The following is a 13,957-nucleotide window of genomic DNA, read 5'->3' on the forward strand; positions in this document are numbered from 1 at the left end:
GTTTTTCGATTATTCGGAAATTTTCGAAGAAATTGAAATTTTTCAAAAATTGTCGAAATTTTAAAAACATTAAAAGGGGCTGCAAATGGCATGAAACGCGAAGAAAAATAAAGATTTTCGAAATTTTCGAAAAAAAATTGAATTCAGAATTTTTCAAATTTTTTTGGTTTTTTGCGTTTTTTGGACGATTTCCCACGTTTTTCGATTTTTCGAAAATTTTCGAAAAAATTAAAATTTTTAAAAATTTTCGAAATTTTAAAAAAATTAAAAGGGGCTGCAAATGGCATGAAACGCGAAGAAAAATAAAGATTTTCGAAATTTTCGAAAAAAAATTTTAATTAGAATTTTTCAAATTTTTTTGGTTTTGTGCGCTTTTTGGACTTCCGGTTTTTCGATTTTTCGAAAATTTTCAAAAAATTTAAAATTTAAAAAACTAACCTAACCTAACCTAACCTAACTTAACCTAACCTAAACCAACCTAACTTAACCTAACCTAAACTAACCTAACCTAACCTAGCTTTTAGGACGATTTCCCACGTTTTTCGATTTTTCGAAAATTTTGAAATTTTTCAAAATTCCACCACCTGATGCCTAGCAGGACCGATATGTCTCGGACTGTTTCTGATGTACAGTGTCTCTGACGAATGCGGTCTGTGCCTGACTCGGGCACTGCACGGACCGGTCTCTGTATAACACGGCACTGACGTGACGTCTCTGAGATGCTCAGGAGCGCCGGACAGCACGTGTGGCAGACACGGACTTGCAGAGACCGCTTGGTGCAGACAACGAGGCAGTCAGCACTTGGTTGAGACTGAGGCCGAGTCCGTCAGAGACTGGATGTGGCATTCAGCGAGAGTGGCATGCATCTCTTGAGCAGACCTTTGAAAAAAATTGAAATTTTTCAAAATTTCCGAAAAATCAAAAAATGCGGGAAATTGTCTGAAAAGCGCACAAAACCAAAATTTCTTGAAAATTTTGAAAAAAATTTGAAAGTGGAATTCTTCAAATTTTTTTGGTTTTGTGCGCGTTTTGGACAATTTCCAGCATTTTTCGATTTTTTGAAAATTTTGAAATTTTTCAAAATTCCACCACCTGATGCCTTGCAGGACCGTTATGTCTCGGACTGTTTCTGATGTACAGTGTCCCTGACGAATGCGGTCTGTGCCTGACTCAGGCACTGCACGGACCGGTCTCTGTATAACACGGCACTGACTTGACGTCTCTGAGATGCTCAGGAGCGCCAGACCACGTGAGGCAGACACGGACTTGCAGAGACCGGTAGGTGCAGACACCGGAGCAGGCAGCACTTGGTTGAGACTGAGGCCGAGTCTGTCAGAGACTGGATGTGGCATTCACCGAGAGTGGCAAGCATCTCTTCAGCAGACCTTTTAAAAAAAATTGAAAATTTTCAAAATTTTCGAAAACAAAAAAATGCTGGAAATTGTCTGAAAAGCGTCCAAAACCAAATTTTTTTGAAAATTTTTAAAAAACTTTTAAAGTGGAATTCTTCAATTTTTTTTTGTTTTATGCGCTTTTTGGACAATTTCCAGCATTCTTAGATTTTTTTAAATTTTTCAAAATTCCACCACCTGATGCCTTGTAGGATCGGTCTGTCTCGGACTGTTTCTGATGTACAGTGTCTCTGACGAATGCGGTCTGCGCCTGACTCGGGCACTGCATGGACCGGTCTCTGTATAACACGGCACTGACGTGACGTCTCTGAGATGCCCAGGTGCGGCAGAAAGCACGTGAGGCAGACACGGACTTGCAGAGTCCGGTTGCTGCAGACACCGATTCAGGCAGCAACCTAGTGAGATAGGAGCCGAGTCCGGCAGAGACTGGGTGAGTCATTCACCGAGTTTGGCAAGCATCTCTTGGAGACAGTTAAGAAAAAATATTTAAATTTTTGAAAATTTTCGAAAAATCAAAAAATGCTGGAAATTGTCTGAAAAGCGCAGAAAACCAAATTATTTTGAAAAAACTTTGAATGTGAACATTCCTCCATGTTTCAATCAACCGCCATCTCGGGCAAAGGTGATAGGCAATTGAGTAGCATGCATTCAATAAACGAGTATTCTCCATCTCACAGGTTTCCACAGTGACATACCTTGGGTTTCTTGCTGCTTATCATGATCATTATCTCTAGCACACATGCATACTTTGTTTTAAGGGAGGAATTCAAATATTAAATCATTGCGATCGAGTGCAGTGAATAGCTTTGAAGTCAAAACACTAATTTACCAATCCCTCTCCCAAATCTATGGTTACTCTTCCTTGTCAAACCACACAGCATAAATCGGCAGTTTCTCTACAAGGAAATTTTATGTTTGCTACTGCCAGATGTCACTTATTATACTTATTTCACCAAGTTTTGCCTTGAAAGCGATATTATGTCCATACCAGCTATCATGTACAGCATTTCCTCTGTACCTGATGCAACAGTTATAATGCTGTGACTCAGTCCCCAGAGTCTTTCAGTAGGAACAGGTTGCACCATGTGGAGGCAAAGGTTGGGAATTGGATAGGAGATGCTGTAAGAGGCACATCACTACCCTTACAATCCAAAATATACCTGAATTAAAATTTATAAGATTTTCGCTACACCAATTCTCACTTATAGTAGTGAACCATGGACTATCTGAAGTAATGACAGAAAATGATTAATATAAGCAGAAATGCATTTCATAAGAACTTTGGGTTACACATTTTTTGTTCACAAAAGAAATTAAGAACTTTTGGGCATTATGGAAAAGCAAGTAAACATTACACTGATAATAAATTTCATAACACAGTAACAGAAAAACTGTAAGGAACATTTACACAGAATGATTTCTGGCAAGATACCAAAAATGATTTTAGGATACCACCCAAATAGAGGATGTTTGGGCTTAACCCTCAAAAGATGTAAGGAATTTTGTTATATAATCCCCTTAGGCCAAAAGGTCTATATCAGGAAGAAAGATTTCACCTAGATTGCATAATGGCAGTACACAAAAGGACCGGCCCTACAATTTCTTCTAACTTCATACTTGCAATGAGGTGTGCCGGAATGCAAAATTATCACACTAGGCTTGAAGCATTCTGGTTCAGAATAAGGTCTCAAAAAAAATCAAATTAAGTTTTCGCTAATTAAAGTATGCCATTGTAAATTTATCACCACAATTATGGCTTCATAATCTATTTGTTACCATCATTATTGTTATCTTCCAGTTTGCATTATTTTCTCTCAGATTTGCATTGTACTATAATAGTTAATTTAATAACGTTAATGTGAACATTCTATAATTTCATTTATCTTGGTATTCAAATAGAACATATGAGATTCAGAATTTGATACTTACGTCCTTCAGATATGAAGATTACTAAGAGAGTTCCAGCTTTGACGTCTACTCCAGTCCCATTTTCCCACCTCACCTACCAAAAGAGCTTTATGAACCAAGCCTAGAAAGTTGTTAAATATCAACAAATCTTTCTCTGCTAGTTAACGATTCAGCTGACAAGGCAAGTACTGCTGAGCTCACTATAATTCAATTCAGCCAGTGATTTCAAAAGCTAGACATTAACTACACGGAGAACTGTCCTACTTGAGATGCTGGTGGTTACACAGACAGTCAAGAAACTCCACACTTTTTCAGGAAACTCGACAGTTCATTACTGTGTTCAGAACAGCATGGCAGTGGTCCCCATCCCGAGCTAGATCAATCTTGCCCACGACCTCCCAGCCCATTTACATAACATCTATATTATCAAACTTCTGTCTCCGCCTATGTGCTCAACTGTTCTCTACCTTTCTGACTGTTTAACCAAAATTTTATAGTTACTCTCATTCTCCCACGCATGTTACATGCTCCATCCACTTCACGCTCCTTGAATAGATCATCCTACTAATATTTGGTAAAGAGCACAAATTATGAAGCCTTTAATTCTGCAGTCTTCTTTTTTAAGCCTTCTATGATTTAATCCCTCTTTAGATTCAAATATTCTCCAGGGCACTCTGTTCTCAAACACCTTCAAGCTGTCTTCTGTTATTTCAAGGACATAACAACATTCTGGGACTGATATTATTGTACATACACTGTATTACTTTGTAAAAGATGTACGATTTGAGGTTTTCTTAGCGGTGAGTATGAAGATTTCTGTCTTCTGGGTTGCTGCGCTGTGCAGTCTGGTCGATGTTTACCAATGTCTCAGAGGTCCTTGATGCGTCCATCATCAGGGCGATGAATATTCATCGCCCTGATGACGGAGGCAGTATGACCTCTGAAATGTTGGTTAACAACGACCAGACTATGCAGCGCAACAACCCAGAGAACAGAAATCTTCTTTGTAAATGATGTTAAGAAGCTTAGCTTGTAGTAGCCAAATTTATGCAAGGCAAAAATCAGATGAAATTTAATTCATATAGTATAAATACTCACTGCCTATCAATATTTTGCATGAAAATGTTTCTAACTACAACATTTTGTAAAATACATTTACAAAACATTACTATAATTATGCATGCATTACACACCTCAAAATGACAACAAAAAACAATAAACAAAAAATACAACTGGGACTAAAAAATTGTGTATGCTTGATGTATGAACATTAAACAGAAACACTTATAATTAAAACAAGCATTAACATAACACACAATAGACAACATCTCTGTTGAAATAATCACAATTAATCAAATTTCCTGTCTGAGTTTCTGTAACCAAATACTGATCAATAAATATTGAACACTTGACATTTATCAGTAAGAAATTGTGGAAGATAAAAAATATCTATTGTCAGCTCATTTCACATTCCCTAAAAACAAAAAAATGAGCAAAATAACAACTTTGTTCAATTGCGTGTTACTTAAGATGCTAACATCCTGGTCTCAATTCAGAAATTATTTGTATGTATGGCACTTCAGTTTAGCAAGTGACGCTGTTTGCCACGCCACCACAGTTCTTCTGAACCGTTGGTTCCATTCTATCCACCGAGACTAATTCAATGAACAAATTCTTCCAGAAACATCATGCCATCTCCAACTGTTCTTAGGGGAAGAAATTTTATTCTAATCTTAACTAGTGCTACTTCCTTTAATACTCTGGTTCGTGCTTCTGCTTGAGATCTTGAAGGAACGTTAAGTAGTTTAAACACACATGAAGTCTAGACAAACATGGTATGGGAATAAAAACAACATTCTGGTTTACTTTGTGCTAATTTAAAATATTAAGCCTCGTGATTATGTTCAAGAAACAGGTTGGTATTTTTAAAACAACCAACTCTGTTCTAAATAGCCAAACAATGATCCTCTAAAGACTTGTGACATGTATTTATCACAGCATGGAAATTGTCCATGTCTGAAGTATACTACATATACAAAATGTTTCAGGAGTTGGACAAACTCCTGTCTTTGGGTAGATGAATATCATCGTATTGATACTTCATTTTCTTTTATTTATATTTTTAGGATCAATGACCAGGATAAAATCTGTAGTGCTTTCAATGCTTCCTATTGGGCTGCTGAATACCTGTTCAAATTCGGAGAGCTTGTCGTTTGATTCTACTTACTGCCATACGAAAAAAAAAAGTAAACAAACTATAAATCGCCAAGTATAATGAGGAACGTCCATCATAAATGTGTTATAATGGCTCGCAGATCTTCTCTTACCATGGACCTCAAGACATCATGTCGTTAAACTGACAATGGAATGTGGCTTAAATAGCGAATTACTCTGTTTATCATATCTTTGGCCTGAAATACAAGTCACGGATCAACATTGAATTAAAAGATGGAACTTGTTTCTGCTGATGTTGCCATGGAACCTTATCATTGTACGATTCGTGGTCAACTGCTACTCGACGGGATGTTCGGGTCAATATATTCAGCAAGTCTCGCGTCGCTGCTTGCTCTTGCAGTTCCTTACACAGACACTGGATGAACCAAGTCCCTTCATCAGGATTCCTCCAAGAGTAATAACCTAGAAAGAAACAGACAATATGCTGGCTGGAATTCAACTCTAGGGTTTAACAGTACGTTACTGTGGCGTGGCAGTGAGCTGAACCATGCATCAGCTGTGATGCACGATACATAGAAGTTATTTTTCTTCTGCTACATAATGATTACTGGCAAAAATCTAAAAATAAGTATCATCGGCTGTTGGTGTAAATTCAGACACACATCTTCTACTGACGTTATCAGACACCGAATAAATCCAGATCAGAGGATGAAATACAAAGCACAGAAAGGGTTAAAGAAAAATAATTACGTAATTCATAATTTGGAATGTGTCCCACTATTCACCATTCAGGCGCTTGGAGCGAGAGGAGATATAGCTCCTACTCATTCTTAACCTCACACTAGAAGGGGGTGAGTGATCACTGTGATGCCCCAGCTGTGCTTTACCCCTGGGAAGAGACCCCAGTACCAACTGGATAGGAGGCCGGGTGTGCGTCTGGATGTAGAGGCTAGAGGAAAAAACCTCTGCCCCCATCGGGGATTGATCCCCGACTCATACAATAACAATATAACAGATGGACACAACAAAGCAAAAAACACTTTCTCGTTAGTATGAAGATGTCTGACCTTGGACATATGAGACACATTAAAATCAAGTTAAAAAGTCTTGTGTGAAATTGATTTTAAAGTAAAATAGTATATTGGTATAGATGACTGCAGGGAATTGACTAGAAGTATACAGCATGAAGCTGAATGTGACAGTCATAAGTGTCTTCAATACGGAATACACAAATTAAATTATTTTAGATTGCTTCTTTATATAGACCTCTTCATATTAAATGTTTGATCACAACGCAATTATACCACAGATACAAAGAAAAATGTTTTTACCTTCCACGGAGCTGTAAGCAATCAGGAAATCAGCGTGCGTCGGAATTTTGTATGACGATGAAATCGAATCGGTCTCTGTGCGGCTTCTCTGTTTCAATCTCACGCCAGGATCTAACTTATCACCACGACAAGCCTGTGATAATCATATAGCTATATCAGAATATACACAATATGATATTTCAAGATGCAAACTTACAATTGGTCATGGTATACTTTAACATAATAATCCCTTTCTATTTAGTTTCCTTTTCTTATTTTGTGTGTTCCCCCTTTGTTTTAATTAACAACAACTTATTTTCATGAAACTTGGTTTGAGCAGCATAACTCTAGCACCTGGCCTTTTTCGTACCCTCCAATTTTTTACCACTGACAAATTTATGGCCATGCAAAAGTCAATGGCTGGCAACCTCTGTCAAATAATTTACATTAAGATTTTATACTTATTTATAATGTAAATTATATTTGTTTATTCCCCCATTTAATAATATTCCATCATCTGCACAGGCTAAATGGTGTCATGTGGCAGAAATGTATATAATAAATTGTGAAGGTATGGAAGAAAGTGTTTATAGCCTCCATTGAATTATAATTCCAAAATTTGCCATAAGAGATTGAAACAACTATAAAAATATATCATAACTGTTCTCTGAGCCAAGATATAAACTCAGGACTTCCAGAAAACCAAACAAATGTAAGGTGAATAAAAAAAATGGAAGACTAAAGTATAATTGAAAGAAATAGGAAATAAAATCAAAGACGGGACAGGATCGGCTTCTTTATATTTTTTATAGGAGTTTTGTTATCTGATGACAATAAAAAAATGTTGCTATTCTGAAGTTGATCCCCCAAATACTAAATTTCTTTGTATGATCAAATTGTGGGTCACTGTACCAGTACAGTCACATCACAAAATGGTTGAACAGTTGCAAGTGTCCGCAATTTACATTCAGTACTATTTCAAGCTACATATGAAGTCCCTAGAGATCTAGCTCGACAAATACAAATTCTCTCAGTATCATTTTAACTATACATTTCAGTGTTACGCTCCAGTGCTCTTTCTCTGGGAGTGGCGGTGGCAACACTTTAAACATATTTTAACAAACATTTTATAATTTGAATAAAAGTTGCCAGTAGTACATACTGGGACACTGGTTATACTACTTCACTAAAATTGCAACCTGAATTATGAATATTTTTGGTTTCCCAGCCAGGGTGCCGCAACTGTCAGCTGTGAAGGGTGACCAAAGCATATCCACATTGTAGAGAACATCCTTTGCATGGAGATAGTTGGTCCCCTGCCCATGTGTCAGCACTGTCACCATCACGCAGTCTGCGTCCGAGTGGTCCTCCTCAGCCACTGTAATCATGATAAACCATAATAAATAGGATTCAAAATTCTTGTGGTGGTAAGCATGATGATGGTTGTCTTCTGGATTGTACTCATTGCCCCAGTGATGAAGGCAGCAGGTACATCTGAAATTTTGTAAACTTCTACCAGACTACGTGGCGCTACAACCCAGAAGACAGCCACCTTCAAAGTTTAAAAGAGTTGATGAACACGATAATTTACGAAATTATAATGTCACTGTAGGTTGGGGCTTGGTCGCAAGGCTAACAACCTTGCACAGTAAAAAGGAAGATGTTCCGAAACCTCCATCAAAGCCTCGGACAGACGGACCTAACAGAAGAGGAGAATTGAGGAGGCCATGGACCAAATATGGGCCGGAGAGCCATAGAAGAAGAAATGTCACTGTTTTGTAAGTGTCAAACAATGCTCCCTGACCCACAGGAAAGAACACAGACTGGCGGTGTATAAGAATGGAGTGCTGAAGACAACATGTGGACTGAAGAATGATGAAGTGTATTTTTACTGACAACAGAACAAAATTATATAATTACGGGTTTCATAACGTAGACGCTTCACTTAATAATGTATGGGTGTTAGATCAAGAAAAATAAGATGGGGGGGGGATTTGGTGCATAAAGTGTAAAAATTACAAATGTATTCAAAACTTGGGTCAATAAATATAGAAGAAAGATGCTACTTGGAAGATACAGGACATTATTAAAATGGATCTTACAGAAATATGGTTTGATGGCAAAGACTCAAAATATGGTCCAATGGCAGGCTTGTGAGCAAGGCAATTAAACTTCAGCTTCCACAAAGGTAACGAATGTCCTGAATTATCCATTTGTATATCTCATTACATATTCACCAACACAATCGGAGCAATCAGTTAAAATCTGTTTCTCACCAGCTTTTTCAAATACTTACAGCTGTTAATAACATTTCTGATTTCTGTGTGTAACAGATTATCGTAAGTGGTGACTTCAAAGCCGAGAGCCTTGTAAGTTATTTCAAGACTGTGAATATCTGCATGAGAGCCATCTCGAGAAGGCACGGATTTATCGGCAAACTTGTCATGGCTGAAGATGACCGCTTTCCCTCTTCTTTTATGCTTCATGTTGTACTCTTCTGCATACTTCTCAACTGGCATAACAGCACCAGCAGGTTCACTATAAAAATATATCACAAAATGGTTATAACATCTTTCTTCTTTAAAACGTGTGTGAAAGAAGTAAAAACTGAGTCACTTTAGATGGTCTGTAAAGTTCCAGATGATGTAATTCACAGTAAAGACAGATTGGTCCAGGGGGAGAGGTCAGACTAAGACAGGTACCCTGGTCCTCCAGGTTGGGGGTTGGTCGCAAGGCTAACAACCTTGCACCGTAAAAAGGAAGATGTTTCGAAACTTTGATCAAAGCCTCGGACGGATGGGCCTAACAGAGGACCGAATGGAAGAGGAGAATTGAGGAGGCCATGGAACCGGAGAGCCATAGAAGAAGAAGAAGAAGAAGAATGACATTGTCTGTTTTTTCCGAGGTATATCTGATATAAATGAAAGCCTGGGAGTTGGCTCCATTCACTTTCAATTCAATGGCTGTTATTATGACATACAAATGAAACAATATCTGACAATAAATGATAAAAAACATCTACCAGACTACACAGGAGACAGAAATCTTCATACTCGCCGCTGTGAAAACCTCAAATCTTACAAAGCTATGTCACCATTCTGAACATTACGGCAATTAGAAGAGTATGTTTCTGTACACAAAAGGAGGAAAGGAGAGTGTTTCACGGCATATCATTCTCTCAAGCAAAACAAGGTCAATCTTGAAAATTGTAAGTCCACCTGCTAGAGTGCATGTTATCTTAGTATAAAAATGATAACAGTCAATCACCGATATACTAGAGTCGCTGTCCGAAAGGTTTCTTTTCAACTTTTCTGTCAATCTGAATACCAGCATATTTCTTTAAACAATGGAAGGTCTACATCTCTCAAGCTAGATTATAATGGCAGGTTACTTTATTTTACCTAGAAGATGTGCCATCATCTTGGTTCATTGGCGAAGCATCCGTAGCAGTTGATAATGCATCTGTAACATCCACTTTCAAGAACTTGATGGGCGAGGAGAGACTAATATCCAAGTCAGGCGACACAACTGATTTTGGCGTGCCACTCTCAATGCTGCCATATCCTGATGATGCTGGGGAATTTGGCCCTTGGGTGCCAGGACCCCTGTCTGGCGATGACACCATCTTAGTGGCATTTATATCTGGCAAACAGTCGCCAATGGAATCGATCACATCTGAAACCCTCCTCTCTCTTGGTTTCAAAATGTTTGGCACTTCCATTGGGTCACTTTCTATCGGACTGACTGGCTCTCCTTCCTCTTCTTCGGCCCCGGCGTTGACGCCGTCAACATCGAAACTGAATCTATCATCTGTCTGACTGGCTGAATTGCTAACTTTATCAGTCTTATCTCCATCTGGAAGCTGGCCCAGCTGTTCAGCATTGAAGGACATAAGATTAGATGATTGTGGATAATTTTCTGTGCTGATTTCTTCCATACTGTATTCCTGTAATCAAAATAAAAGTAAAGTCACACTATATGTATATCTAGGGCTTTTCTTTGTTGCGGTATGCAACGGTACATCACAGTGGCATTATTTTTTTTACAAAACACAAACATACAAATTAATGTGTGTTACCAAAAGTGAGAGAATAACAAAGGTTCAGATGGCAGTAAGCCATTTTAATTGAAGTTTACAGAAATTTTCCAACAAATGTACAAATACAATGAAAAACATTCGCTACGCATCAAAATTGATGGTACAGTGGACAACCGTCTCCTGGGCTATGTTCCTCTGAAACACTGGTACTAGTAGAAATTATATAGAAGCAAATGTCAGCAATTACAAATGTGAAAATTCAGAGGTTGTGTCCAACAGTTACTATAGTTATAAGCTCTACAGGAAATTATGCACAGAAATCGAACATTACATAGTAGAATATATTAATTTATAACTCCTGCTAGCTTCACCACATAGACAAAAATATTTTAAAGATATCAGATGTCGTAGTTTCTTCCAGGTACATATTGTTTATGTTTCTCTTTAAGACAACATTTCATATTACAAAAGACGGTCAAAAGGCACATCAATACTAAATTACTGGAGTTTGACAATAATTACTTCTGGTTAAGACATAATTCACTTTTTCTTTGGAGTTCTGTTGATATTTGTGAAGATGCTGGAAAGCACAGAGTACTATAATAAACGTCTACAAATTTTATATAAAAAATTTGTATTCAGTTTATGTCAACACCCTTTCTATCTTCTGGGTGACCTATCACTGACACGCAAATAATAAAATATAGAAAAACACTGGGGATTTTGGCTGATTCTTTACCGCAGTAGTTCCGTAGTTTTGCAGCACTTCTGACCTCTACCGCCATTCCGTTAGACTATCAGCTTGTCGCGTCATACGCTTTTTTCATCCCAACTTTAGTTACTGAAATGTCGCAATGTTGTAAAATACATGAAACAACAAGAATGTTTACTTAGTGAAGGTGGAAATATAAACTAATGTTCGCCTGTTATTTCTCTCCTCCTTACCGATTAACACTTAACACTTGTCTCCCGTTTGGAAGTGATCAACAATCATATCAAGGACTCAAACTAAGATAACAATTTAATTCAACTCGTGATACGATGGCGGGTACTTAGTACTTGTGGAACAATTAAAACATGCGAATCAAGTATTTTCACTTTAAGATCCGAAACTACTTTCACACGAAAACTATAACAGACTGAACGGAAGTGATAGAATGAGCTCAATCTTCAATCGTTGCCGCTTTATTACTCTACATAGAATACCAAATTACTCGAGAGTTAATACTATTAATATACAGGATGACGAAGAAATATACGATTTATAACGGAATGAGAAAAACGTGAAGCGAAAATACGTCAAGGGCATTGCAGTTATAGGTAATCATTAGGGGGAGACCCATTATAAGTTTTGATACTTAAATTGAGAAAATACATGACAAAAATTCACCTGATAAGCAAGGATGTTCAAATGTATTTAAATGAAAATGTTTATATAATTTTAAGGGAATTTCTCCAGTTCAGTAAATGATCAAGAAAGTCCAATTCTGCATACATACACGTGGATCAACCAGATTTCGAACAATACTTCGGTGCACGGCTCAAGGACGAGTGACATGATGGCTCAAATAATTTAAAGCAGTGGTATTCAACCGGGGGTACGTGAAATTTAAAAAATGTATATATTATTTTATGATAAACACTGAATAATCAGTAATGTAATTTATTTAATTTATTTTAGATGTAGATTATATACTATGTATAACTTGAATTATACACCAACAACTTTGGGGGTACAAAGTTGAAGAGAAATTATATCTGGGGGTACGCGAACAAAAAAGGTTGAATACCACTGATCTAAAGCACTGACTACTGCAAACATCAAAAACATGGACGCATACGATTTAATATAATACTAACCTCGTCATGCAGTGTTGTTACTTGGACTCAGGTAAGGTTCTGCGTATTTAAGGTGCCATAACTAGGCACCACTTTCAGTTATCTTATATTCTTCCATAAATACACACCCACCTTTGTGTTTCATTCGGTCAATGTGTGATTATAATACAAAAAACAACAATTTAAATTATCTGCACATGGATTTGAACCTAATTAACAAACAAGAATGTAAAGACCAAGTAATAATAATAAAGTTCAAGGAACTGTTTACACTACGATGACACGTACAGACCAGCACAAATTATTGTACCTAAAAATATAAGTTTCGTATGATAACAGGGACAAGTATTCTATATGATAGCCCTCACAACAGCATCCATAAGGTTGTAGGAAAACCTTGCTATAACAATGCCTGCCTTCGTGTTAACCAACTTACACCCCCGTTCCAATGAAATGTCCTCTTCAACCCCCATTCTTGCCATCAACGACGGGCAGTTCACGAAATATCAATTCTACCAACAGCAACAACGTTGGGATGTGACGACAGTCCAGAGCCTTTGTTCAAACAGCGGACACAAAACACAATATGATTCACTACACCACTATTTCCTCTCCCTGTTTAACTCTCCATACACCATAAACTCCGTCTACCTACTCCTCGAAAGTGGATGGCTTAGCGTATTTGGTGACTTATTCATTACGTCATCACTAAAAAGTTCCTCGGTTCTATTTTCAACGTACTTCCCGTATTCATACGCCAGTGGGAAATTCAAACATACTGGGTTTATACCACAAAATGGCAGACGGGATGCACGGTTTACGTAAAAACTTAGTCCAATAATTAATATATTTAGCTTTTATTATGAATTACCTCATTATTTTTATTTACAAGCAACACTTTCCTAATTTAATGTCGAACAAAAACTTACTGTACATATATTAATGTATGCAGAACGTGTTACAAACCGAGCTATGTGGCGACACATCAATTCCTTTGGGATGATTATTGTTTGTTCCCGGAAACACGAACGTTGCATCACGTGATCTACGTCACAGCACGCACGTCACAAGTCGAATGACGATGTCACTGACCAGGTAAATCGATGTTTGTGCAGAAAAAGTGCTGAGACACAAACGTGTATTTATAATCACATACCTCACGTTCTGGGTCATGTTGAGTGCGTTTCAGCACTAATCTTATTAAGAGCAATTAAGCGAATTCAAATTATATTCAAACCGGACAGGCAAACTCCTGACTTTATATTCAATTCAAA

The 13,957-nt window shown here is 37.5% G+C and overlaps 1 protein-coding gene across 6 annotated transcripts in view; it reads right to left on the minus strand.

The window, feature by feature from the left end:
• Window positions 1–2,660: 2,660 nt before the first annotated feature.
• The window catches only part of LOC110837734 (caspase-1), a 33,541-nt gene continuing 22,244 nt past the window's right edge, over window positions 2,661–13,957 (minus strand). For 3 of the 6 annotated variants that reach the window (XM_087347632.1, XM_087347629.1, XM_087347630.1), the window contains 5 exons: window positions 10,207–10,751; window positions 9,102–9,343; window positions 8,005–8,183; window positions 6,827–6,959; window positions 2,661–5,957 (listed from right to left, as the gene is read on the minus strand). In XM_087347632.1, the coding sequence (XP_087203758.1) occupies window positions 5,719–5,957; window positions 6,827–6,959; window positions 8,005–8,183; window positions 9,102–9,343; window positions 10,207–10,742 (1,329 nt within the window). In that variant the 5' untranslated portion in view covers window positions 10,743–10,751 and the 3' untranslated portion in view covers window positions 2,661–5,718. Of the gene's footprint in view, window positions 5,958–6,826; window positions 6,960–8,004; window positions 8,184–9,101; window positions 9,344–10,206; window positions 10,752–11,366; window positions 11,504–12,704; window positions 12,893–13,119; window positions 13,440–13,957 lie in introns of those variants that run through there. The other 3 variants (XM_087347631.1, XM_087347633.1, XM_087347634.1) reach the window with 3 other exon arrangements.

This window comes from Zootermopsis nevadensis, unplaced genomic scaffold (assembly GCF_977971745.1).
Source record: "Zootermopsis nevadensis isolate Lab colony 2312 unplaced genomic scaffold, Znev_1.0 Znev_ptg000012l, whole genome shotgun sequence".
NCBI classification, from domain to species: domain Eukaryota; kingdom Metazoa; phylum Arthropoda; class Insecta; order Blattodea; family Termopsidae; genus Zootermopsis; species Zootermopsis nevadensis.